Here is a 27,695-nt window from a genome sequence, read left to right on the forward strand (position 1 = left end):
GTAGCTGTTATATAAAAAGAAAAAACAGAGATATGTACATTCAAATGGGATCATTAGTATAATTTCCCTGCATGGGTATAAGGCACAATTGATCCCTATGACTACATGCATTTTCTGAAAAGTATCAGTGTGTTTTCATCAACAAGAAGATCTTACTAATGGCTTTGGAGCTCAAAATGTCAGTCCTATGACACGCCTCTCAGATGTAGCAGTACACGCCCACTTTACCGCCGCGCTCATAGGTGTCGCTTTCACAATCTCCCTGAAATGCTTTTTCAAAAGTAGGCAAATATGGCCTGTACAGTATGTGCTTGAGCACAGGTACCTCAATCATCAAAACATGGTCTTTTACATATGCATCTGGTGCGCTTTGTAATTGAGATCCATTGATTTAATTTGAACAATGTCAGAGTGTGTATATATCTTGAAAATAGGATAGTGCTTAATTTGTAGCTTGTAAATTATTTACAATATTTAGTAAAATTTGCAGATTCTTTGATTTGTATTTGTTTTAAAGAAAATTTGAAGGTAGCTGAAGGCAGCATATGCCTGATGCTACATGAGACACTGCTTATGGGGGTTAGTGAATTTCAGTGGGTGTTTTAGTCACCCTGCCCCCTTTTGATTGACAGGCTATGGCTGGTTTTCATTAGCTTATCGCAGAGCTAGTCAGGGGAGGGTTTTGGATCTCATACTTAAAGGGAGGAAACAGTGTTCACTTACTGTTTTGTCATTGAGAAATTCCCACCCGTCCCTACCAGATTGTTTACTATATTGTTTATGGTGTAATAACTATTGTTTGTCAGTGTTTATTGTGAGGCGGAAAAGCATTGCTTCTCAGCGTCCCAACAGGGCGCAAGTGGTAGTTGCGGGGGGCCTTTCCTTTCCCAGGGCAAGTTGTCTCTGTCAGTAAGGAGGGACCTGGGCTTCTTCCTAGAGGTTGGGCTCAGTAGTACTAAGCCAAATAAAAGGGGGTGTAGCCTATCGTAACTCAGGTTGCGTCAGAGGCCTCCAGGTAGCCTCATTTACTATTTTATCGTGGGCTAGAGCTTGGGAAGCAATGCTTTTTCTACTTCAGGGTCCATAGGGTATCCACAGGATACCTTGGGGTATAGGTGATGACGTCAGGCATCGGGCACCATAGAGTTAAGTTTTCAGCCTCCCAGGATGCACTAGGGTCCCCCTCATATACCCCGCCCCCGAGCCAAGGCATCTCAGTTTAGTTTGGTGCCCGGCCGGAGTTGGATGCACCTGTTAGAGGGGGGCCAAGAAGAGCCCCTGAAGTTTTCTTCTATGCAGCTGTGGCTGCACATCTGGAAGTACAGCATGGACAGTCAGTCCTGACGTCCATGCTGTCTTCCCTACACCCCCGCCGGTACCAGAACGCCGGTACCGATCCGGGGATGCTGGTAGGCATCTGGGGTCATAGCTAGCGGTGACCCCAGATGTTCAGGACCATGGCCGGATCTAAGGGGGACAGCAGGTAAGCAGCGGGGTCCCGCGTTGGGTCCCCGCTGAAACATGGTCCAGAGTTCCCAGGCAGGGGGCTCCCTGGGGACTGGCTGCAGCATGGAGACAGGTACTAACCTGCGCTTCCACTAACCCCCCGGGACAGCGGACCGCGGCACAGCGGTAGCGCTGCGGCGTCCCAGGGGTTAAATGCATGCCAGGGGAGCGCTCCTTCCCTGTCTCACAGCCGGCGCCTCCCCCGCTGACTGGCCTTGTGGCAGCGCTCCTCCCCCAGGCCGGCCTCCTCTATGCTCCTCCGTGGCCATCTTTACATAGCGCATGGTGAACGCTGCTGGAAGCTTGGAAGCGGTGGCATCGCGGTCTGGGTCCCCCAGCATACCTCTCCTCCGTCTGGTTCAGGTCTGTGTATGCAGTGCTGTGTCCTACCAGGCTCTGTGTCTGTGTAGTTGATTATCAGCGCTGGTAGTGCAGGAATTGAATTTCTTTGCATTGTATGTGACTTCTGCTAGCGCTGCTGCCTGTACTTTCATTTATACTGTCAGCTTTTTCACTGTCCCTGATCCTTTTCTACTAAAGCCCTTGCGGTGCGGTGATTGCAGGGTGGTCTCACACTATACTACGAGTATCAGTGAGAGGGGTCACATACTTACCACACATTTACCATCATGTCTGAAAGTGACTTTCCCCTCCAGCTTTTATGTACTACATGCAAGGTACCTATAGCGGAGGGGGACGGTAGCACGGAGGGGCTATGTCGGCAGTGTTATTTATTGATGCGGCTGATTACTGTCACAGCTCCGGTTCAGGAACCGCCCTGGGCCTGTTTCGCCAAAGCGCTTACAACCCTCGTGGGCCAGTTAGCTCCGCAGCCTGCCTTCCCTCAGATGGGATTGTCCCAGCAGTCAGTGGTGTCGTCATTCATGCAGGGTTTCCCGAGACAATTGATGGTACCCCACAGTCTCCCTATTTCCCCTCTGCAGGTCGCTCATGAGCCTGCGTGGGTTAATTCGTTAACAAGCTCTGTACAGCATTTGTCAGATGTGTTGCAAGGGGAGTCTGTGTTGCGGCCTCACAAGCGGCCGGTGGCGTCTCTGTCTGCTCCTTATGAGGATGACGACGGGACGTCAGATGATGGGGAGATTCTGGATCTTTCTTACCAGGAACCTCCGCGTACTAAAGAGTCGGACGCTAAGTCTAAGGTTTATATACCTTGCCTCATTTGTGCAGTCCGTACTGCTTTAGTTATTGAGGATGAGGAGCCTCCGGTTTCAAAATCCAAATACGCTTTTTTCAAGGATGTTAAGGGTGATGCCACAGTGTTTCCTCTTTCGGGGCAATTAGTGGACCACCTAGAGGAAGCGTGGAAACATCCAGGCAAACGGTATCAGCCTCAAAGGCCTTTAGCAGTGGCGTATCCGTTTGCGGACAATTATTTTGCCAAGTGGGAATCTCCGCCACAGGTGGATTCCCATGTAACACGCCTGGTCCGAAGTGCCACGTTGCCCATGCCCTCTATGTCCTCCTTAAAGGATGCCACGGACCGTAAGGTGGAAATCTGCCTTAAGTCCGTTTATTCCCTGGCGGGTGGGGGCAGCTAGGCCGGCTATGGCCATTTGTTGGATAGCCAGAGCTATGGAGCGCTGGGCTGACACTTTGGAGGCGTCCTTCGATTCCGACTGTTCGGCTGAACAGACGGAGTTGATCAGCAATCTCCGGGATTCGGCCACTTATATCAACGAAGCGGCCTTGGATATCAGTACCCTGGTGTCTCGCATTTCTTCGGCAGCTGTTGCTGCTCGTCGCACCTTATGTTTGCGATCTTGGAAGGCGGACGCTGATTCCAAAAAGGGCTTGGAAGCGTTGCCTTTTAACGGAGAAGTTCTATTTGGTCCAGACCTGGACAAAATTGTAGCCACACTGGCGGCAGCCAAATCGGCATGTCTCCCGTCTGCTGCAGTTCCTTCCGGTTCAGGTACGTCGTCCTTTTGGCCTTATAGGGCCCAGGGTAGGCCTAAAGCACAATCCTTTCCCCGACAGGCTGGCCCCAAAAAATTGGCCAAGCCCCGGAAGCAGGCCTGGAGTACCAGGCGTCCGGCCCCTAAGCCAGATGACAAGCCTGCGGCCTGACGGTCCGGGCCTCCCTTTGGGGGATTCCAAAGTGGGAGGCCGCCTGCTGCAGTTCGCCCGGTGTTGGTCGGTCACCACGACAGACACTTGGGTTCTCGAGGCGGTCTCCCACGGGTAAGCCCTCTCCTTCCGGCACAGACCCCCGTCTCGATTCTTCTCCACGGGTCTGCCATAAGACCGGAACAAAGCCACGGAACTGTGGAAGGTCTTGCACACTATGCTCCAGGCTGGAGTTATAGTGCCTGTTCCATTCTCCCAGAAGGGCCAGGGTTTCTATTCCAATCTCTTTTTGGTGCAGAAACCCAATGCGTCGTTTCGTCCGATACTCAACCTCAAGGCTTTCAACAAGTCTTTGCGGGTACCGAAGTTTCGGATGGAGACCCTACGGTCCATCATTCTGGCGCTGGAACCTGGGGACTACATGGTGTCATTAGACATACAGGACGATTACCTGCATGTCCCTATTCTTTTACGCCATCCGCAGTTCCTCAGGTTTGCAATCCGCAGTGAACACTTTCAGTTCCGGGCGTTACCTTTTGGCCTGGCGACAGCACCACGTGTTTTCACCAAGGTGATGGCGGTCATGGCGGCTTCCCTGCGGCTGCAGGGAGTCCGCATGTTGCCGTACTTGGACGACCTTCTCTTAGTGGCAGGATCTCTGGAGCTCCTTCTACGCCACTTGGACCTTTCCATTGCAGTACTGCAACGGCATGGCTGGTTAATAAACTGGCAGAAGTCCACCCTGATCCCGTCTCAGCGGATTCTGCACCTCGGAGCCTTATTGGACTCCAGACAGCAAAGGATCTTTGTGACGGGGGGAAGAGATCTCTGCCTTGCAGTTGAGGGTGTGCAGTTGTCTACAGAGCCGCCGGATGTCTCTGCACTCGACGATGAGGTTACTGGGCTCCATGGTGTCGGTATTCGACATGGTGGAATATGCCCAGTTTCACTCCAGACCTCTGCAGCACCTGATCCTGTCCAAATGGAATGGACTGCCTCAGAGTCTAAAGTCCCAGACGATGGTGCTCACTCCAGAGGTTCGCCTGTCCCTAGCCTGGTGGTTGCAGACGACCCATCTCAACAAGGGTCGTCCGTTCTGGGTGGCGAATTGGGTCCTGTTAACAACGGATGCCAGTCTTGGGGGCTGGGGAGCAGTCTCGGGTCCACACTTGTTCCAGGGCAGGTGGACTCAGCAGAAACAGAGCTTCCGATAAACATTCTGGAGCTCCGCGCGGTGTTCAATGCCCTCCGGAAGGCACATCGGGTTCTCCAAGGTCACCCAGTGCAGGTCCAGTCGGACAACGCTACCATCGTGGCCTACATAAATCGGCAAGGAGGAACCCGAAGTCGGGCGGCTCTCGTAGAGGTGTCCCGAATCCTGGTATGGCCGGAGCGCAATCTCCCGGCCATATCAGCAGTCTTCATCCCGGGAGTGCTAAACTGGGAGGCGGACTTTCTCAGTCGCCAGGATGTTCATCCGGGGGAATGGTCCCTGCACCCGGACGTTTTTCAACTGCTGGTGGACAGGTGGGGTCTTCCAGAGATCGACCTTATGGCGTCCCGGCACAACAACAAGTTGCCGGTGTACGGGTCTCGCACAAGAGACGAAGAGGCATCTCTGGTGGATGCTCTGTCCGTCCGGTGGACGTTCCGGTTCGCTTATCTGTTCCCTCCGTTTTCCCTTCTTCCACGGGTAATCCGGAAATTCAAACAGGAGGGAGGGACGCTCCTGTTGATAGCTCCCGCATGGCCCAGACGGCACTGGTCCTCAGACCTTCCGGGTCTGTCCGTGGACAGTCCTCTGCAGTTGCCGCTACGACCGGACCTTCTGTCACAGGGTCCTTGTCTTCACCCGGACCTGACTCGGCTGTCTTTGACGGCGTGGCTTTTGAGACGGCCATGTTAAGGTCCAGGCGGTTTTCTAACTCTAGTGCGAACCATGCTAAGAGCTCGGAAATCGTCTTCCGCGAGAATATACCATCGCGTGTGGCATACGTTCTTCCAGTGGTGTCGACCGAGAGGTTATGCACCGCGGGAGTTTCGTCTGTCTAGAGTGCTAGTCTTTCTACAAGCGGGACTAGACCATGGGCTTCACCTTGCTTCTTTGAAGGTGCAGGTTTATGCCCTGTCTGTCTGGTTTCATCGTAGGATTGCTACAATCCCTGATGTGCGCACCATTATGCAAGGTGTTGTGCGAATTCAGCCGCCATTTGTCCCACCTGTGGCGCCTTAGGACTTGGCTGTGGTCCTCAGGGCTCTCCAGGGACCGCCGTTTGAACCACTGGGCTCAGTGGATCTTAAATGGCTATCAGCTAAGACTGTTTTCCTTCTGGCCTTAGCTTCGGACAGACGTGTTTCTGATTTAGGGGCTCTCTCTTGTAGACCCCCTTTCTTGATTTTTCATGGGAACAGGGCAGTGCTGCGCACTCGTCCTGAATTTCTTCCCAAAGTTGTTTCCCAGTTTCATGTTAACGAGGAAATAGTTGTACCGACTTTTAACTCACCTGGCCTTTCAGTGGGTGAGGCCACTTTGGATGTTGTGCGGGCCTTAAGGACTTATGTTGACCGCACTTCTTCGTTTAGGAAGTCGGACGCCTTGTTTGTCCTCTATGGCTTCCGTAAAAAGGGTTGGCCTGCTTCAAAGCAAACTTTGGCAGCCTGGATCCGTATGGCGATTTCAGAAGCTTATCTTCATGAAGGCCTGCCGGTTCCTCCTTCTGTGAAGGCTTATTCCACTAGGTCTGTGGGTCCTTCGTGGGCAGCTGGACGTGGTGCCTCTGCAGTCCAGATCTGCAAGGCGGCCACGTGGTCCTCTGTCCATACTTTTGTGAGGTATTACGCGTTTGACACCTTTGCCTCTCAGGATGCTTCCTTCGGGCGGCAGATTCTCCTTTCAGCACAGGAGCGTCCCCACCCTTAAAGGATACTGCTTTGGGACATCCCCAAGGTATCCTGTGGATACCCTATGGACCCTGAAGTAGAAAATATGAGATATGGTAAGAACTTACCTTTGTTATCTCTATTTCTACGAAGTCCATAGAGTTCCACAGGACTCCCGCCCTGTCGCACCTGTGCTGCAGATGTGATTTACTCTGGTCACCGGTTTTTCCGTCTCCCTCTGGTGAGAATGTGATTCTTGTGTGTGTCCAGATCTTTTTTCTCTCTCTTCCTTCTCCTCCTCCGGCCTATGGCTTGGTACGTAACTGAGATGCCTTGGCTCGGGGGTGGGGTATAGGAGGGGGACCTAGTGCATCCTGGGAGGCTGAAAACTTAACTCTATGGTGCCCGATGCCTGACGTCATCACCTATACCCCATGGAAACCTGTGGAACCCTATGGACTTCGTAGAAATAGAGATAACAAAGGTAAGTTCTTACCATATCTCATATTTTTCTTCGCCACCAAAATATGTTTTTCCTTGTAATAAAAACTTTGTTAAATTTTTGACTCCACTTCAGTTGTTGGTGTCTTCATTAAAGTTAATTAGGTTAATAAACATCTTGGTGAGGATCTAACTCCTCAGGGATTTTTTTTTTTTTTTAAATACATGATATGACTGGCATCTCTTAACTAATAAGTTAATTAGTAATTATGTAAGAATCTCTCCAGCAGTAGGATGTATAGATATATTTTATCTATATGGACAGATAAAGGATGTCAGACAGAAGAGAGGGAGAGACCAGACTGTCTGAATTCCAAAACTAATTTCTTAAAAGTTTTGGAGGATGAAAAGTGGTTGTAAAAATATAATAAATAACGCATATCCCACTGAACTGATATGTTTTTGAGAGAATAAGACAATTTTAGCTCAATCAGCGGTAAATTAGCACTAAGCAGAGCTGCTATTATATGCATAAAACCACAGACAAATGCAATGTGTGGCCGTGTCTTGTCAATACAGAATATGGACATCTTCCATTTGGAGAATGCAGCGTAAGCATTATTAGCTAGGGTTGAATGTCTGATACTTGATACTGATGGATGACACTAAATAGCCATTATTATAATTGAAAGTGCATGTTCAATTGCACAACAGTGGTGCTTTTTATAATGCCAATAGAAAGAAGAGATATTTAAAACTGTTTCCTTAGTTATAATTTCCCAATGGCACAATGTTTTTCATTGTTCATTGCAGTAGGGATAATAATTTTTTACATGATTATCCCCGCTATGTACTAAATGTAACTTGCAGGTACAGAAGTAGCACTAACCGCTGTCCCTGCGAGTTACCTCCCTGGGATATTGGAGTAGTCTTTCACATTTGTGAGAGACTCCTCCTGCAAATCTAACACTGCGCTTGCGCACACTGTCAGATTCAGGAGCCGGATGGAGGCTGCGGGAGTTAATGTCTCCATAAGCTAAAAGCAGTTTCCGCCATCTGAGAATAGCATAAACTGGGGCGTATTAAGAGAGGAAGGGGCTCGTGTGCAGTCTCCATCCAGGGCCCCCTCCTCTCTACCTGGTGGCTGGAAGCGCACTGAGCATAGCAGTAGACTCTGGGCACTAGTCTGTGCGCAGGTCACTGGGGAAATGGCGCGGCAGCCATTTTAGTGGCTATTTCCCTACTGCGCAAGCGCAAAATGGCAATTTTCCAGGCGATTTGTACAGCGCTGCTACCGCTGACACAGGACTCCGTGGAGGTAAGTACTGAATAAATGGGTGAAGGGTATGCAGTGTGTGCACTACGAAATATGCAGCTGGTATTTAGATTTGTTGTTAAATGGGGCCCTAAGTTTGTTTCCAAGCATGCCCTTTATCATCGTACGGAACAAAACAGATTTGTCATGGCCCTTCCCCATGAGGCTAAGCCCCTTTAACGGATCCACGTCTTATGTCCCTATTTGTAGACTAGGGAGGGGGCGCCAATGCTCTTTCTGGCCCAGGGCACCAAGATGTCTAAATATGGCTCTGTCAAGTGCTACGATGCTGCAGCTTTTTTACACAGCAAGTTCCGTACAGATTAAGATTCAGTTGCACACAGATATACCAGTGTCGCATATCAAATTAATCAGTGCAATCTCGTGAAGCGGTTTTGTCACTTCGCTGTGACTAAGACACACATTTCAGCGAAAAAGACGTTACATTGCTCAGTGCAACTCACTCGCTCCTCATGGTATATTGAGGCTAGGTGTATGAGGACACATCTGCAGGTAAAACATTGCTTATGTTAAGGTGCAAGAAAAAATAAACACATTTTTTGGCATATGAATTTGACCGCCCAGCTGAGATATCAATCACTGGCGGGCCCTGCAGCATTTGTACGGCCCGTACACACAGCTAGATGCGCCTATATATCTGCAGATATACTGTGCTGCAGAGCAGATGCTACAGTATATGTCTGTTAGGGCCAGTTCTAGGCCTTGTGGAGCTCAGGGCAAAAATTTCCTTTGGTGTCTCCATATCTGGAAGAGGGACAGTGCGCACCTGAAGGCGTGCATCAAAAATTTAGGGCCGTGGCTTAATGTGAAAGGGGCGTGGCCACAGAATAGTACCAATTCACAGTACACCACACAGTAGTGTCCGTTATTCAGATTACACCAAACAGTAGTGTCTGTAATTCACATTATACCACACAGTAGTACTCCTTATATACATTATACCACACAGTAATACTCCTTATACACATTACTCCACACAGTAGTACTCCTTATACACATTACACAACACAGTAATACTCCTTATACACATTACTCCACACAGTAGTACTCCTTATACACATTAAACCACACAGTAGTACTCCTTATACACATTACATACCTCCCAACTGTCCCGCTTCCAGCGGGATAGTCCCTTTTTTCTGCCCGTGGGCCGCAGTGTCCCGCGGTGGGGGGGAAGTTGAGGAGAGAACACCCGCTGCTCTGCCTAGCAGAGCAGCGGGTGTGCAGAAGGTGAACAGATGCCATGCGCATCGCACGCCATCTGGTCACTAGCGTAGGGAGAGTCTGGGGGGGGGCTGTCCAGCATCTCTGAGAGTGCTGGGCACGCCCCCTATAGTGACGAAAACGGGGGGAAGCCGCGAGGCTCCGCCCCATTTTCGGTTGGCTCCGCCCCTTTCTTTGAAGCCACACACCTTTATCGCGCCCTGTCCCTCCTTCCCATTATGAAAAGTTGGGAGGTATGACATTATACCACACAGTAATACTCCTTATACACATTACTCCACACAGTAGTACTCCTTATACACATTATACCACACAGTAGTACTCCTTATACACATTACACCACACAGTAATACTCCTTATACACATTACTCCATACAATAGTACTTCTTATACACATTACAGCACACAGTAGCACTCCTTATACACATTATGCCACACGGCAGTGCTTCTTATACATATTATACCACACAGTAGTACTCCTTATACACATTATACCACACAGTAGTACTCCTTAAACACATTATACCACACAGTAGTACTCCTTATACGGAATCTGTATGACGCCGGAAGCCTGACAGGAGGACATCCCAACAGAGGAACGTAAGTACCCTATCTCTGCCCCCTAACCCTAACCTTTCTGGGGGTGCCTAACTCTCCCCCCCAGTAGAGCCTACCTCTAACCCCACCTTGCTGCACCCTAAACCTAACCCTACCCTCCTCCCTGGGGTGCCTAACTCCCCCTTTCCCTAACCCTAACCATCTCCGGGGGGTGCCTAACCCTAAGTCCTCCAGGGGGTGGCTAAACCTAACCGTCCCCCCTCCCCCGCGGCTACAACCTAACAGTCCTCGACTTATATCGTTCAGAATGAATGCTGGTCGGCGTGATTTCGGCAAGGGGCTAAAGATAGGTGTCAAAATGCTGGGCATCTAAATTTTGACGCTTATTTTTTTTTAGTCCAGGGTCGGCCTTATGCCGTCGGGATTCCGACAGCCGGTATTATGGGTGGCAGTAAAGTAACCACATCCCCCTTATACGCATTATACCACACAGTAGTACTCCTTATACCACACAGTAGTACTCCTTATACACATTATACCACACAGTAGTACTCCTTATACATATTACACCACAAAGTAATACTCTTTATACACATTACACCACACAATAGTACTCCTTATACACTTTATACCACACAGTAGTACTCCTTATACACATTACACCACACAGTAGTACTTCTAATTCATATTATACCACACAGTAGTACTCTTTATATATGTTACACCACAGTAGAACCACTTAAACATGATACGTCACAGTAGAGCCCCTTGTACAAATTATGCTATGGCAGAGACAATGCAGAAGACAGGGACGGGGCAGAGCGCACAGGGCAGGAAGCTGCAGTGCTGCCCGCTCGAATGTATATTAGCAGCAGTGTGTCCGGCAGAGAAGGGAGCCGGATGCACCGCTACTATTATACATTGCAGCGGCCAGTGGCCGGTAGACGGTCAGTGGCCGTGGTGCATACACATGTGGATTGCCGCTTCCCCAGAATTCTGTATATACTAGGAAATGTTGAAGTGCCACACTGCACTCCTCTTCCCCATCCACATTCCACACTGCACTCCCCTTCCCCATCCATATCCCACACATGGCTCCCCTTCCCCTATCCATATCCACACATGGCTCCCTTTCCTCCTTGTGTTCACATTTCGGTCCTCCTAATACCACAGCATAATGACCTAATCCCACCTCCTCCGGCAGCCATGGCTCCCCTCACTGCACTCAACTTCCATGCTTTTCATCCCCTCACAGCTACAGTTGGGCAGGACCTAGAGAGGCTGAGCACTAGAGTGGGGGCGGGGCTGCTTTATGATGACTCCTCGGACCACTGGCTGAGAGATCCGAGGAGTCATCAGGCAGCCCTGCCCCCACCCTAATTGCAGGGGTCGCCCAGAGTTGGTCCTGTATGTATAGGCAGTGTGCAGCCTCCGGCAAATGGCGGCCCCTAGGTCTTAAATCGTAATGGCTGCGGTGGTTGGGCAGTCAATGTGGAACAAGGACATTATCGGTGATGGTTCTACGGGCACTGGCATTGTGACTGTGGTCGCGCCCTCTGGCCACAGCGCCCTGGGCAATAGCCCTGCTTGCCCACCCCACGAACCGCCACTGATGTCTGTGAACAACGTCGTTCACAGACATGTATATCTGGGGTACACACCCGCCAAATCTGCTCTCGATATATATCGATCGTTTAAATGAATGGCCATTATATTGCCCAGTGTGTACCCTGCCACTACTACCCTAACCTCGCAGCATTGGCCACCAAATGTTTGTTCTAATAGACTGATCAGTTGGAGGATTGTGCTGAATTGTCTTATCAATTATTGGTGTGTTGGTAATCATGGATGCAGTCAGGAAGCCGACAGTCGGCTTCCCGACTGTCAAATCCTGACTAGGTACTAATGACAGGCATCAAAATCCCGATGCAGTGTGCATCCCTATGCTTGGCTGTGTTTTGGAAGGCATTAGCATATTTTAGCAATACTGCGATACGTGAGAGAATGCAGTGGCGATTGCATTAACTTAAATCTCTGAATCAGGCCCACTGTCCCAAACTGATGTTGGTATTATTTGACATAACATAGCAGTTCAGTAAGCTTTAGCACTAGTTTAATAATTGTCAAGAAAGACTATATTTAGGTTTAATTTCAGTAAAGTTGTTATGCTAATTACAAATTAACCCATAAATCAGTGTATGTCCATTTTAACATGACATTTTATTATTTGAATTGTTGTATATTCATTTGTATTTTAAACAAACATGTTTTTGTTGGATGCCTTTACAATGATCTATTTTTCTGTAAATATTTTTGGTTCTGTAAACCTTTGCCCAGATTGTTTAATGTAAAGTAATTTTTCCAAACCATGGGTTGGGTCTGTTACATCTGATAGTAGGTTAATATGTGACATATGTAGGGAATATGGACATCTATTTGGATAAGAACCTCAGTGAATCCAATTAGGTGCCACATACACTACATACCATAATACTAATTGACTGAAATCAATTTTTTTTCACAGTCAATCAACCCCTGTAAATTGGTACAGCATACTTGCAGACTCTCCCTGAATGTCAGGGAGACTCGCTGAATGTCAGGGAGACTCCCTGAAATAGTGTTGATCTCCCTGAGGTTGGTCTGGGTGTGTGCAAAGTGATGATGTCATCATTCTCTGCCTATCATGGAGGAAAAACTGGGGAGAAGCTTAAGGAGAATGTGTGCAACAATGGCTGTGTACCCAGGGATGTGTGGTGATGAATTACATGAACTTGATGGAAGTGAAGAGAGTAAGAGGGGATCATTTAGGATGCTAGAAAATAGTAGAGTGCATCATATTGTTAATGCCTATCGTAAAATATCTTGCATTATTATATAGTTTATTTGTGCAGAACTTTGTTACTGCTTTGGGGCTCATCTACAATGGATGTAAATCAATTTTATGAACTGCCTCTCGAACAGATCAGTGGTATGATGTGGTACAGATATATTTATTATTGCTCATAGATATCAGTATACTTGTAAATCCTGTAAAGCTGGGTACACACTGTGCGATCTCTTGCACAATATATCTGCACATGAGCAGATCATTAAACATCAGAGATTTACGTAAATATCAGATTTACATAAATCTTTGAATCAGGCCCAGTGTTCCCAGCGCTTATGGCCTGGGCTAGAAGTAGGGATGGACATCGATGTTGGATGGTTTAATACCATCTATGTTTTTTTTGTGGTGTTAGTGTTTTCAGCATTCAATGATGACTTTCTGATGACAGCCACCATCGAATGGTGTAGAAACGATCGCCATCCGATGTTAAAATACAGCTGAATTTAGCTGTTTAACATAGAGAACGGTCGTGGGTCGTTATTGCGCACATCCAAACATTTTTTTTAACGCATGCAGAAATCATTGTAATGTTTTTTTAATTAAATTCTTTTGAAAGTTTTGATAGGGTCTTCCGATGTCTATCCGTTGCTTGAAACAGCAAGTTTGGGTGGACAAACAGCATTAGGTTTCCCAAAAACAAACTGGTAGGTTGATCATATTACAGGGAAATAACCACTGTGGGGTTGGTTCCTCCTGACATAACGTCATTCGGCCCTAGCAGTAGCGCACACAGAGGGGGTTTCTGAGTACCCAGAAACCCCCCCCAACAAGCTCGAGAGCAGGCACCATGTTTGTAAGACCCGTCCACCTCGCGGCAAAATGCAGCGATTCGCGGGTTAATCGAGCGGAGGCGGAGCCAATATGACTTGATTCCATTAAAATTTAGTCATTTGGGCCCGCCCACCTGATTGACCTGCGAATCGCTGCATTTTGCCGCTAGGGGAGGAGCCTAATGACATGGTGCAAGGTAAATGTGTGTGTAATGTATGTGTGACATGTGTGTGTATATATGTGTGTGTGTAAAGTATGTGTGACTTATGTATGTGTGTGTGTATATATATATATATGTTGTGGAAATCCCCAAGTAAAAATCCTGCGTTTGCCCCAGGGCTTTATTTATGAAGTAGCGGCTTTTGTAAGTTGCTGCTTCTCGGCGGATCACAGGTAAAAAACAGCACACGCAGTTAGAATAAAGCACGCCGGGCTTTACATTGACTGCGGGTGCTGTTTTATATTTTCACCTGCAACCCGCCGGGACTTCTCCCAGCTATTTTTTCACTGTACTATGCACCAGGATCTACACAGTGCGTTACACACATTATTTTTCCTGGTTTGTCACTGGGCATTATGCACTGTATTCATTTTAAATCTTTTTATATTTATATTAAACTAATAAAAATGCTGACTATACTGTGCACTCCATGGTTTGTACGTATTTAAAAGAGTATGTGGCTAAAATGGTTTTGTGTCCCGAAATTTATTTTTCAGCATCTGGATATTTTAATTTACTGTACAAAACATAAAGTAAAATATTAATGTCCTTTTATATTTTCCCTTTGTTTCCCAGGTTTTTTGAATATATCTTTCTTTATAAAGAGTCTGTGATGTTTCAGATTGAGCAGGTTACTAAAATCTGTGTTAAGAATACTTTGACTGAACCTTGGGACCCATATGACATACCTGAAAATTCAACTTATGAAGATCAATATTACATTGGAGGACCTGGGGACCAAATCATTGTTCAAGAATGGTCTGACAGAAAGCCAGCCAGAAAATGTGAGTTTGTGTAGGGACAATTATTATCCTAGTTGTGGAATACAGTGTAAGGATACAGCATTTATACTAGCTAGGGACATTAAAGGCTAATTCCATCAAAAACTCATTTTTAGTTTTGGGTAGAACGTCATAACTTGGGGTCGGTTGTTCATTAACATCTGATTGGTTCTAAACTTCATTAATCTCCTTGATTAATTTTGTAGCAAGTAGTAAGCTTTTATAAAAAACAAGGAGTCTGTAAGAGGGTGCATTATTATATTCAATTAGAGTCATAACACCCTTGTGTTTAGTATATACAAAACCAACAGGTACTTCTTGACTTTGAAGTATAAAGTTTTAATAATGAGGACAATTACATCATAATTATTAAATATTATATAGTGCAAACATTTTTAATACTAAACACACTACACATATAATATACAATTCAGAAATATTTTAGAGATGTTTTCATAGAAGCAGAATTGTACTGTTAGATGTGTTCCTAAACTATAGGAACAAACGTTGCTTGTGGATACTGAGAAAGATATTAATTTTAAAGAGAGGATGGCTGAAAGTTTAGATGGAATGGCTTTGACCTTGGGAAATGAAGCTTCCTTAGTTACCTGGAGTGATTTTCCCGTTGCTAGGATCAACACTGCCTGTTCCTTTACTTCCAGGGCCTGCTATCCCAAGGGCATACCTAAGCACTAGTGGTGAATGCAGTGGAAACTTGTACAGTATATTGAAGGGTAGACAGTATGGTTCCCTTAGGCAGTGTTCAAGCCTTACATTGCTATGAATAGATTCTCTGAGATGGTAATCCAATTCATATTGCGCAAAGCCTTCTTTTATTCTGTAGGATTTTTTTTTAGTTTGTCTGCAGAGAGAGCCTGTCCCCTCTGGTTGATGTGCACTGAGGAAAACAGCTGCGAAATGTCTGATGTATTGACCAGTGCTAAATGTGTGGGAATATGTCATGAGTTATAGAAATAATAAATAGCATTGTGGACAGGTACCTGTTGTAGCTTTCCATTACTCTTTTGTTCCCTATACATAAAAGATGCATCTGTAAATATTATTTTAATTATCTGTATTAGTAATTTTAACTGTATACATAGGTGAACATAGACACATAATAAATTTATTTTATTCTAAATAATATTTTTATTTATAGAAACAAAAATCACTGCAAACAGATCTGCAATACATGGACAAATAAATCCAGCATAATACCAAATATTTTGCACGATAATAAACAATACACGATAAATATGTCTCAGCACATTAACGTGGACATCCTTTGCAAAGTATAGGCATGCATATAGCCCAAGTCTTGTATAAAATACAGACACATATATAATGTTTGGATATGAATATAAGTGGGAGATACAGTAAAAAACAAAAGTCCAAAATTCAAATAGGGGAGCCACACCAACTGCCAGTGAGTCCCAGCCATCTATGTTTGGCAGCGTTTGAAATGGCAGCTGGTGTGGATCCCCTATTTGAATTTTGGACTGCTCTGCATTCCCACCCCTGGAGCCGCCACTGACAAGGACCCAAGGCATATATGGGAAAACTGACGTGTGCGGCAGTATAATATACCCTCTATGGATCCACGTGAAGTACATCCTGCCCATGGAGGATGCACTCCAGTAGAGGTATAGCAAACTGGCATAGCATACTGTGGGGCAGAATTACATCGTAGAAAACAGGAAATAGCAAATACAGCAAACACTGATGCAGATCGGGCATGACATATATGGGTGACTGAAATGTATGTAATATGAATTGCACTGAATAAATAGATCCACGTGTTTGTTCATCCTGCCCAAGAAAAAAAACATCCGAGGCAGCCTTCTGGGACGCACTGCGTAAGTTACATCTGGCAGGGTGTGCAAGTAACGGAAGTATAATGTCTAAGCAGAGAGAAGAAAAAAAAATATGAATGAGAGGCTGAATACAAAAGGTATAAAAGGGCATATTAAAAGAATGGTGACAGCATTAAAAGTTAAAAACCTTGTTAAAATTAATCAGAAATAATGGAGTAAACTGCAACAAGCCACATGACTCAGTCTGCGCCTATAGTTTCCCTCGCTCGAGTGTGTGGTCTTGTCGCATCCAGCAATTTGTTGATTGCAATTGGGCTGCATGAGACTGCCCCAGAACCAAGTCTCAGGGGAGTTGGATGGAAGATGGTGTAGTAGCATTCCTGAGCTGCAGTGTTTGAGAAATTGTTTAGTTTGGGGTTAGTAAGCGGTCTAAAGTCCAAATTCAGTTTAAACTCTGGTTCTAACTCCATGCTTCAGATATACTTCTCTACTTTTGAAAAAGGATTTCAGGGAGATTGTGAAAGCAACACCTACAAACGCACGTTAAAGTGGGCATGTACTGCTACATCTGAGAGGCGTGCCATAAAATTGACTTATATCCAAATATAAATGAGTCCCACAACTAAGTAAGATCTAATTATTGATGAACATACACTACTTTTCAGAAAATGCATGTAGCCATAAGGATCATTGTGCCTTATAACCAATGCAGAGACTCTTCAGGGAGTCAGGGAGATTGCTATTTCAGGGAGTCTTGAATTGGGGAGAGTTGGCAAGTATGGCTTCAGATGACATGCTTAAGATGCAGGCTAAGATGGCAGGCAGAGCCTGTGTGTGCAGGCTTTCAAAAAATTCCCTTTTGTAGGACAGGGATGCAGTCCGGATGCCGGACGTCAATATACCGATGCCGGAATCCTGACGCCCGTCAGAATGCTGACGCCGCCATCCCAAAGAGATCAAGATTCCGACTTCAGCATCTCGACCGCCGGCATCCTGATGGTAAGTGTGAGGGGGAGGTTAGGGTTAGGCACCACCCGGGGAGGGTTAGTGGGGGAGCGGGGGAGGGTTAGGCTGCTTACCGGCCCCTGTCGGGATCCTGAACATCGGGATTGTGCTGTCAGTCTTCTGACTGCCGGCATCCTGACTGCCAGTCAATCATATGTATTTCGTAGGACATGCTGGGTCAAATTGTACAGGAGGACGGATTGTTTGAGCAATTTTTTCAACAAGCTAATTAAATAGTCGAGGAAGTGGCGTCCTCACAATTGCAAAACAAACTTTCAATACAGACTATTTGTTAGAGTCTGTGTTTGTTGTGGACCCTGGGTGGTAACAGGAGTAGACACCGGAACACCCTTAAGTACCCAGTAACAGGATGTGATAGGCCAGAGAGAGCAGGTGACCCACAGACGATTGCCTGCTATGTCACATGACCAAAGACAACATGGTGGCACCCAGACAACCGTGATGCGGAGATGCCGCTAGACTTACCCTTGTCAGGATGGCCCAACGCTGGCAGACCTCTGCGCGCACACAATGCAAGTCTCAATACGCCAGCTCCCCTGCCAGGAGGACCACGCCACAGTGCCCTCACCAGTAAGGACCGCAAACCTCCACGCCGCTAAACCCAAGTTATGACATTACCCCCTCCTTACTGGTGGCCTCAGGACACCTTCTAGGCTTTTCAGGATGAGCCAAATGGAATTTGCTGATGAGTTTTGGGAGCGTGGACGTCCTCACCTCTGGTCCAACAACGCTCTTCCGGACCATAGCCTCTCCAATCAAGAAGGTATTGCAAATGACCATGACGAATACGAGAATCCAGAATCTGAGACACCTTAACTTCCAGCCACTTTTCAGTTTGGATCCTGGGGGGGACAGGGAGAACACTGAGGAATTTATTGAGAACTAATGACTTGAGCAGAGATGTATGAAATTAATTAGGAATTTTTTATTAAGACGGGAGTTAAAGACGATAGGAGACTGGATTGATTATCTCTGTAATGCAGTCTGGTCTAATAAACCGGTGAGCGAACCCCATAGACGGTACTCTGATGCAAAGATTGCGGGTAGAAAGCCAAAGCTATACTTGATCCCCGACCCGCATCTGAGGAACTTTTCTTTGCTTCCTATCAGCCTGATCCTTGTACCGTAGGGAGGTTTTAACAAGAGCAGCCCGCAGTTGAGCCAAAATGAAGCAAAATTCCGTACAGTGGTATCCACAGCTGGTACATCAAAGGCGGGTAAACTTCAGAACTCAGGGACCCTAGGATGAAGACCATACATGATGTAGAAAGGAGATTGGTTAGTAGAAGAGTGATATGATGCGTTGTGCGCAAATTCAGCCCAGGGAAGTGACTCAGACCAGTTGTCCTGGGATGAGGACATAAAGATTCTCATGAAGGTCCTGGTTCACCCTCTCGGTGGACCCATTACTTTGAGGGTGATAGGCTGTGGAAAAGTTAAGTTTCACTTGCAGAATAGAGCAGAGGGCTCTCCAGAATTTTGCCATGAATTGAACACCCCGGTCTGAGACGATTTCTGAAGGAAGTCCATGAAGGCGAAATATATGGTGAACAAATAGGTGAGCCAAATCAGGTGCTGAGGGTAACTTCTCTAGTGGAATGTAATGGACCATCTTTGAGAAACGATCCACTACAACCCAGATGGTGGTATATCCATTAGAATTTGGCAGGTCTGTCACAAAATCCATGGACAGATGTGTCCACGGACAAGATGGTACAGGAAGACAGTAATATGAAAAAATCCAAGGTGCTAATACCTATAGGAATAACAGGGGCTAGCTGAAATACACACTACACCTATTTGACAGCCAGCCCTACATAAATGGGAAAAACTGGATAATCCCCAAATAAGATAAGTAACAAGAAGAGAAGAGCGTATGGGCGCTAATGAAATGATGTAGTATGTTTAATAACACATATTCATGACACATGTAATAAACAGATCATAGCTAAAATCAGGAGACATAAACATGATGAAAAATAAAAAATACGAGAATGATAAATAATAATGTGAAAAATAAAAAACTAATAAATAGACAATTAAAACAATATGCACCACACAAAGTAAAAATATGACATAGCCAAAATCGCTAACTCCTATCGAGCACTAATGGATGCTGCTTAGCAACATGGAAACAAAAAAGATAAAAAAAAATTATATGTTGTACTCTTAAAATGTGACAGTTGTAGCTTCATTATGGAGAAAAAAAACTGTATCCTTTTGAAACAACCCAATGTTTGTAGAAAGTTCCCAGGAGACTAATCAATATGTATATAGGGCCTAATTCAGACCCGGTCGCAAGCACTGAGCGCTCGCAACCGGGTCGATGGTGGCCCACAGCGCATGCGCACGACGGAGCCGGCTCCGTCATGCGCATGCGTGAGACCCGGCTAGCAACGGGCACTCCGTCGCTCCGGGTCTCGCACCAAAGGGGGCGAGCTGTCGATGTTGAGTGACAGTTCGCCTACTTTGGTGGGCGGGCTGGAGCAGTGGCTGCCCAACCGGAGGCATTCCCATGAGAATGCCTGCCATTTGGGGGCGGCCCCACTGACATCACAAGTGATGTCAGTGGAGAGCTTCCGGCTCTGTTAGAGCCGAGAACTCTCTGGGGCTTGCGATGGGCGAGACCCTACCACAAGGGTCTCGTCGCAAGCTCGATGGTTGCGATGGTCTTGACCATCCCGACCATCATCATGGCCGTTCGCTATAGCTGTGGGTGGTCACCCACAGCTATGCGAGCAGCCTGGAGGCCGTTCCCAAAAAAAAAGCCTGGCCCTGATTCAGAGCGAGCGCTTTGTCAGAGCGAGCGGCTTTGAATCAGGCCTATAGTCTCCTGTTCTGCTAATATATAGCAATTCCACTTAGGGACAGAAAAAAAGATAAAGAAAACTGTAGATGAATCCAATTGAATCACTGGTAATAATGAATGTGTGGAGTTTCAGCGTGGGTGTCCGGGGCAATATTAGACAACATGCATGTGTGGTGAGTGCTTTGTCTCCATCAGATTTCAACCCCAATGGTATCCCTTATGTCAATCACGGTGCTGCATGGCAGGTGCAAAAGCCAGCAGTGTTATTACCGGCAGCCGTGTATCTTCAGCAGGGAACCACAGTCGTGGGAAGCAGCAGCCCAGAGACCCGTAGCCTGTTCCACAAGTGGGCACTTGTAGAACTTGTTGTACAGGAAGAGGCACCAATTCTCCGGCTGGAGACTGTCGAGGAGATTTATGCTGGGCACACTGGGTACAAGACGAGATAAACTCGGTTACCTCGGTTTTCATCGATGGCCAGTAGGATCTCTTCAGGAACTCCAAGGTCTTATGAATGCCTGAATGACCGGCAAAACGAGAAGAGTGGGCCCATGTCAGCAACTGTTTCCTCAACTCTGGGGCCACAAAGTTCTTTCCAACAGGTGGTTGCAGTTGTATATTGGCGAAAACCTTATGCTCCAGCACAGGAGTATTCCGCAGTGTTTCTGCGGAATACGATCAGTGGACAGTGACCGTGACAAGGCATCGGCCTTCAGATTGAGAGCCCCAGAGCAATATGGCAGGGTAAAACAAAAACAGGCAAAAAATATTGCCCATCGGGCCAGACAAGGACTTCCACATTGAATATTTTTTAGGAAAAGAAGATTCCTGTGGTCTGTAAAAATGGTGAAAGGGAACTTAGCACCATCTAGGAGGTACCGCCATTCGTCTAAGGCCAGTTTCACAGCTAATAACTCCTGTTCGCCTATGGCATAATTTCTTTTGGCAGGGGAGAATTTCTTTGAGAAGACACCACATGGGTGAATCCAGTTATCCACGAAGCACTGGGACAAGACAGCTCCCACTGCCTCAGACGATGCATCCACTTCCAGTAAAAAAGGCCTGTTGATATCCGGTTGTCTCAAAACTGGAGCTGTTATAAAGGCCTGCTTGAGAGTTGAAAGGCTGTCTCCGCCTCAGGATGTCATAGAGCAGGGTTGGCACCTTTACGAGTTAGGCCTGTGATGGGAGCCATCAAGGAGGAGAATCCCTAAATAAAACGCTGATAATAATTGGAGAAACCAAGAAGTCTCTGGATGGCTTTCAAAGACGTGGGACGGGACCAATCCAATATTGCTTGGACATTCTTGGGGTCCATTTCTAAACTTGATCCTGAAATGATATATTTAAAGAAATGGGATACTTGGTACACCGAACACACATTTCTCCAATTTACAATTCAGTTGGTTCTTTCTCAGATGAGACAAGACTTCTTTGACATGATTATGGTGTTCCTCAGGAGAGGAGGAAAAAAACAAATACACATGACATCTGTTCACCAGTGTAGGGAGAGCCTGGGGGCTGCCCAGCATCTCGGAGAGTGCTGGGAATGCCCCCTATAGTGCCATAAACGGGGGTTTCCGTGAGGCTCCGCCCTATTTTCAAGAGGCCCCGCACCCTTTTTGACCGTGTGCGCCTTCGGTGTGCGAAGTGTCCCTCTTCATTGACCATAAAAGTTGGGAGGTATAGATTTGGATTTGGCTCTGATTCGTTGTCCGGATTTGGATTTTCTAAAACTGCCGTGACTGGTCTTGGATTTGGATTTTTTTTAAAAATTGCCAAAAAAAGCTAAAATCACATAATTTGGGCTTTTTTTGTTCCTAGAGCAGTGGTTCCCAAACTGGGTGCCGTTGCACCCTGGGGTGCCTCAGGGCACTTTCAGGGGTGCCTTGGGTTGGTGGTCCAGTACAAATAAAATTATTTTTAGTCAGTGTGATAGGCAAAACCAGTGCTGGCTGCTGCCAATCAAAAAATATGTGGACAAAAAAAAGTGGAGCCCTGCCAACCAAAACGTGACTGAACCTAAGGGTGATCTACTGTATAAGCACAATTTACTTAATTTAAGTTTTGCTGAATTTCTCAGTAAGAAACTTTTGCCCCAGGGGTGCCGTGGAAAAAATGCTGATACTCTAGGGGGCCGTGATTCTAAAAAGTTTTGGAACCACTGTCCTAGAGTATTATTAACCTCAATAACATAAATTTCCAGTCATTTACAGTCAATTTAAACTACCTCACAGCTCACAATATTGTTTTCACCATTATTGGCCAAAGGCTGCAGTGAGCTGGCTGGTTACTAAGCAACAGAGCAGTGGCACAGACACCGCAGTTTAAAGCACATCTATGAAACATTGCCACTCACTGCGGAGACACAGTACTTGTGTGTTATGAACACACAGAGGGCTAAGGCCCAAGGAGTCACGGTGCTTTTATACACAGAGGGCTACTGCCCAAGGAATCATGGTGCTTGTATACACAGAGGGCTACTGCCCAAGGAGTCACAGTGCTTTTATACACAGAGGGCTACTGCCAAAGGAGTCACAGTGCTTTTAATTTATACACAAAGAGCTACTGCCCAAGGAGTCATGGTGCTTGTATACATAGAGGGCTAAGGGCCTGATTCAGAGCCGCTCGCTGTATGCGATCGCTCACACGATGTGTATGCAAATTGCGTAGGCAGTGCTGCCGTACTGCAATACATTTAGCATGCCCAGTATTTCTTAGAGAGTGATCATATAGTGTATGCAGACACCCACCAGCCTGTTTTAAGATGCCCACTTGTGCAGGTCATGTCTAGGAAGTGTATGCAACCATCGGTACATTGGATGCTATCGCAGCGCTTGAGGTTGACCATACCCTGCCGCAAGCACTGCGAGCACTTCAGTGTAAAAACAAGCCAGGTGACGTGTACTATGATGCTGTCTTATAATTATGCACACCTCTAAAACGACGTTGAAATGCTCAGGCACGCCTGCGTTTGCACCTCCACTCCCCCATTTTTAATGGCCAGCCCCTGTTACCACCTACAAACGGCCTCCCCTGTCACTCACTCTGCTGGGCTGTCTATGTGCAGCGAGCGAATGCATTGCAAACCTTCGTACACTGCGATGCATACACACTGCATACCATCGATAGCAGCGAGAGTATGCATCTTAGCGAGCAGGTCTGAATCAGGCCCTAAGGCCCAAGGAGTCACGGTGTTTGTATACACAGAGGGCTAAGGCCCAAGGAGTCACGGTGTTTGTATACACAGAGGGCTAAGGCCCAAGGAGTCACAGTGTTTGTATACACAGAGGGCTAAGGCCCAAGGAGTCACGGTGTTTGTATACACAGAGGGCTACTGCCCAAGGAGTCACAGTGTTTGTATACACAGAGGGCTAAGGGCCAAGGAATCACGGTGCTTGTATACACACAGGGCTAAGGCCCATGGAGTAATGGTGCTTGTATACACAAAAGGCTAAGGCCCAAGGAGTCACAGTGCTTGTATATACAGTGGGCTACTGCCCAAGGAGTCACGGTGCCTGTATACACAGAGGGGTACTGCACAGAAAATAAAACTTTTTTTTTTTTTTTTACTTTTTAAACTTTTAACTTTCTTGAAAGTTTTTTTTACTTTTTTAAACTTTTTTTCTTGTACACAAAGCCACTTCTGAGTCTCGACACTTTAATCAGCAGAGTATAGCGCAGCATACATCAGCGTGCAGTGTGCCCCCTATACACAGTCACTTTACCAGCACAGCCACTTGTAAGTCTGGACACAGCCACTTAATCAACAGAGTACAGCGCAGCATACATCAGCGTCCAGTGTTCCCCCTTACACAGTCATTTTGCCAGCACAGCCACTTGTGAATCTCTGGACACAGCCACTTAATCAGCAGAGTATAGCGCAGCATACATCAGTCACTTTGCCAGCACAGCCACTTGTGAGTCTCTGTACACAGCCACTTCAGCAGAGCAGTGCGCAGAGCAGTGAAATGGCGCCGAGTCCCGGTCTCACCTTATGTAGATGCGAACTCTCACAAGAATCCGACATCAGGAGGATTATGTTCGGCCTCGCAGTGGGATCCGAGTCAGGTGGGAACACCCGAGCCGCGGGTGGACTCGAATTCCCGCTGTTCGGAGCAGTTAGGATTCCACAGAATCTGAACCGCTCACCCCTAGTTTTAGTATGGATAGGACACTGTATTGAATGTCCAAATACTGCGTACTAGAGACTGTACACAGAGGTGAGACGATAGCAGGTACATTGCTTGATTAAGCTGGCAGCAGACAAACAGAAATTGTAGGGCTTGTTGGGCCAGGGCTGTCTGCAGAAAAGCTGATATTATTAAACAGGCTGGGTCAGGGCTGGTGGAAGTAGGCTCAGACGATTAGACAGGCTGGGTCAGGGCTAGCAGCAGACAAACAGACGCAATTAGACAGGCAAGGTTAGGGACATGGGATGTCAGCATAATGCAGGAAACAAACCAAGTCAGCATTTAATAAGCCAAAAAACAGATATTGCAGGTTCATCCGACTGCAAGACAGTAGCTATGAATTAACTATATACACAGTATGTATGTTTTGTCAGTTAGCTTTATACCATACCAGTGTTTTAACTAACTTTTTAAAGTTATTTTAAGCTATCCTAGATTTTTCCTATCTTTATACACATTTAAATATACCTTGTACAAAAATTTGGAACTAGAACTTTGACCATTTGATGATATACCTTGTACAAAAATTTGGAACTAGAACTTTGACCATTTGATGACTATCATATTTTATCCTGATTTCCTACAGATGAAACTTGGGTTGGAGCTTACACAGACAAGGATTGCTACCCAGTGCAAGAAACCTACATAAAGAATGACAGCATGACTACCTCCACACGCTTCTTTGACCTACAGCTAGGTATAAGGGATCCATCTGTATTCAACCCTCCAAGCAGCTGCCAATCTGCACTCCCTGTGTTAATGAAGAATGGCTGCTAAAGTTGGCAAACACAGACAAGTGGCTTAAGTTACTACATATACAATGTGCATTAGAAATCAGTGCTAATATTTAGGAAGCGAAACAATAAAACAAATATTTTTTTCCATGCTAAATTGAAAATTTATTTGCAACATTTGTTTTAATACATACTATGTTTGGAGTTCTCTGATTTCTTGTAACCTGGATGATTTATGAAGCAATGCACAGTGTTGTTGCATATTTACAACAGTTAAAAGTCATTGAATTACTTTTGTTTTATTAAAGAATAATTGCACTAATGTTTAACACTTTAAATCAGGGCATGGTGTGACCTAGGGATATATTTACTAAAGTGCAATTTTTTAGAAGTGGAGATGTTACCCATAGTAACCAATCAGATTATACTTATCACTTATCTAGCACCTTCTAGATAATAGCTATAATCTGATTGGTTGCTATGGGCAACATCTCCAATTCTAAAAACCTGCAGTTCAGTAAATATATCCCCTAGAGTGTGTAGCAGCAGTGGTAACAATGTCTAGAGTCAGCAGCATGTATACAAGAAGTAGATATATAACAAGTGTACATAGTAGATATAAATATTAAATGAGGAGATACATTGAAGAAATAATATTTTATGAATGCACTGGCCTTTAGCAACTGTTAGTCTAGTAAATTTACTTCATTTTTATTTAATTTTACACTTTAATTCCCAGATCAGCTGTAAATACAGTACTTGCTACTACATATAAAATACATATAGACAATAAGCCAAAAATTAGACACAAATGTACACTTAAACACTTGCTGGTCTTCATCCAGTCTCTTCTGCTTTATAGCATATAGTAACGACAGTCAATGTAATCTGGATCAAATATGTGTTGGCATGAAATTGCACAAGGCATATGTTGCATTTTGGTTTCTTCTTACACTAATATAACCACTAACCTTCACACTTCTCCCTCTAGGATTAGCGATATGAATATTACTGAGTACTGACCCTTCTATATGTCTGTTCACATATGAAATACAAAAGCTACGTCATAGTATTGCAGTTATGTATACTGAACACCTGCATATATTTAAACTAAAGCAAAACCGCATATGCAGTACACAGTATATACTAGCTTCAAATCAATGTATATTTTCGTCCTTCATCCAGATTTATTTGGCTAATCTGTTAAACCCATTTACATTGGTGCTATACATTTATTTGTATAGTTCTTATTTACAGATATATTTCCATTTGTGGTCCTGTCTTATTAGATGCATGTATACATGCATATATTAACTTAAAACAATGCAGTTTAAAGTAATTATATGCATCCTTGTAAATTATCACAGATGTAGATTTATTCTATATTTACAAATTATTTAATCTTTGTCTCAAAAAATTTTACTTTTAGAGCTCTTAATATTTTTAACCCCCAGAAAATGAAATAATGATATCACAAAAGCAACACTACAGCCACAAGTCTGCCAGTCTGGTCCATTTGTCCCAGGATGCATTTATCTGATAGAGAACTCAGGACTGACTTTTTTGTCTGTAACATAGACAAAGTCACAAGCAATTAATGCATTTACATTCTGAAATTAATGCCGCGTATCCACTACGCGATATTACTGAGCGATTGCACGATTACGACATCGTAATCGTGCAATCGCTCAGTAATGGGACACAAATCGCGCACATTAATGTCGGAAACGACCAGCGATGCGTGCTCCCGCTGGTCATTTCCTACATCAATCATCGCCTGAAAGCGCTGGTCAACCTGACGATAACGTCAGGTTGAGCATGTTCGGGGATGATTGATGTGCCTACAATGAACGACTGAACGTTCAGTGTAGGAACAGCACAGACTGAGAAATTGTTTCTATGTCTGCAAGTGGATACGCACCTTAAGATAAACAAAAACAGGTGTGTAACAATCTGACCCATCCATGTTATTGCTACTCTACAAATATAATTGGCAGAATAACCACACCAATTTGTATTAGTGTTTATAATATATTCGTACTTCTGGATACATTGGTATAATAAAAAAACTCAGTAAAAAAATGTTTACCAAACACATGCATATAATGGAGAGGTCATGGGCATAGCTATGAGTGCAGGGGGTCCAGTTGTTATGGGGCCCAGAGGCTTTGGGGACTTGTCTCCCGTCCACCCAGGTCATACAGTTGTCTACCAAGTTTCTGAACTTGCCCAATATTGGATCCAGGCTAATGGGACTCGTCAGCACTCACATACTGTAGGCTGCGGTCTCTGTCTTTTTTTCACAGTAATTCTCTACACTTACAGTATATGATCCATCTCCCCTGTTTTACCCTCACAGGTACAGCTGAGCTACAATGTGGCACATTGTGGCCTGGAGCACTACAATGTGGCTCAATATGACT

General features: G+C 45.5%; 1 protein-coding gene across 1 annotated transcript in view; it reads left to right on the forward strand.

Annotated features, from left to right (window-relative positions):
- Positions 1–25,663, forward strand: part of EPDR1 (ependymin related 1) — a 48,783-nt gene extending 23,120 nt beyond the window's left edge. Inside the window, exons 2-3 of the mRNA XM_088478146.1 lie at positions 14,491–14,699; positions 25,125–25,663. Coding sequence (XP_088334272.1) covers positions 14,491–14,699; positions 25,125–25,315 — 400 coding nt within the window. The 3' untranslated portion in view covers positions 25,316–25,663. The remainder of the gene's footprint in view (positions 1–14,490; positions 14,700–25,124) is intronic.
- The last annotated feature ends 2,032 nt before the right edge of the window (positions 25,664–27,695 follow it).

The sequence above is a fragment of the Taudactylus pleione genome, unplaced genomic scaffold, assembly GCF_031769625.1.
Source record: "Taudactylus pleione unplaced genomic scaffold, aTauple2 ptg000208l, whole genome shotgun sequence".
NCBI classification, from domain to species: domain Eukaryota; kingdom Metazoa; phylum Chordata; class Amphibia; order Anura; family Myobatrachidae; genus Taudactylus; species Taudactylus pleione.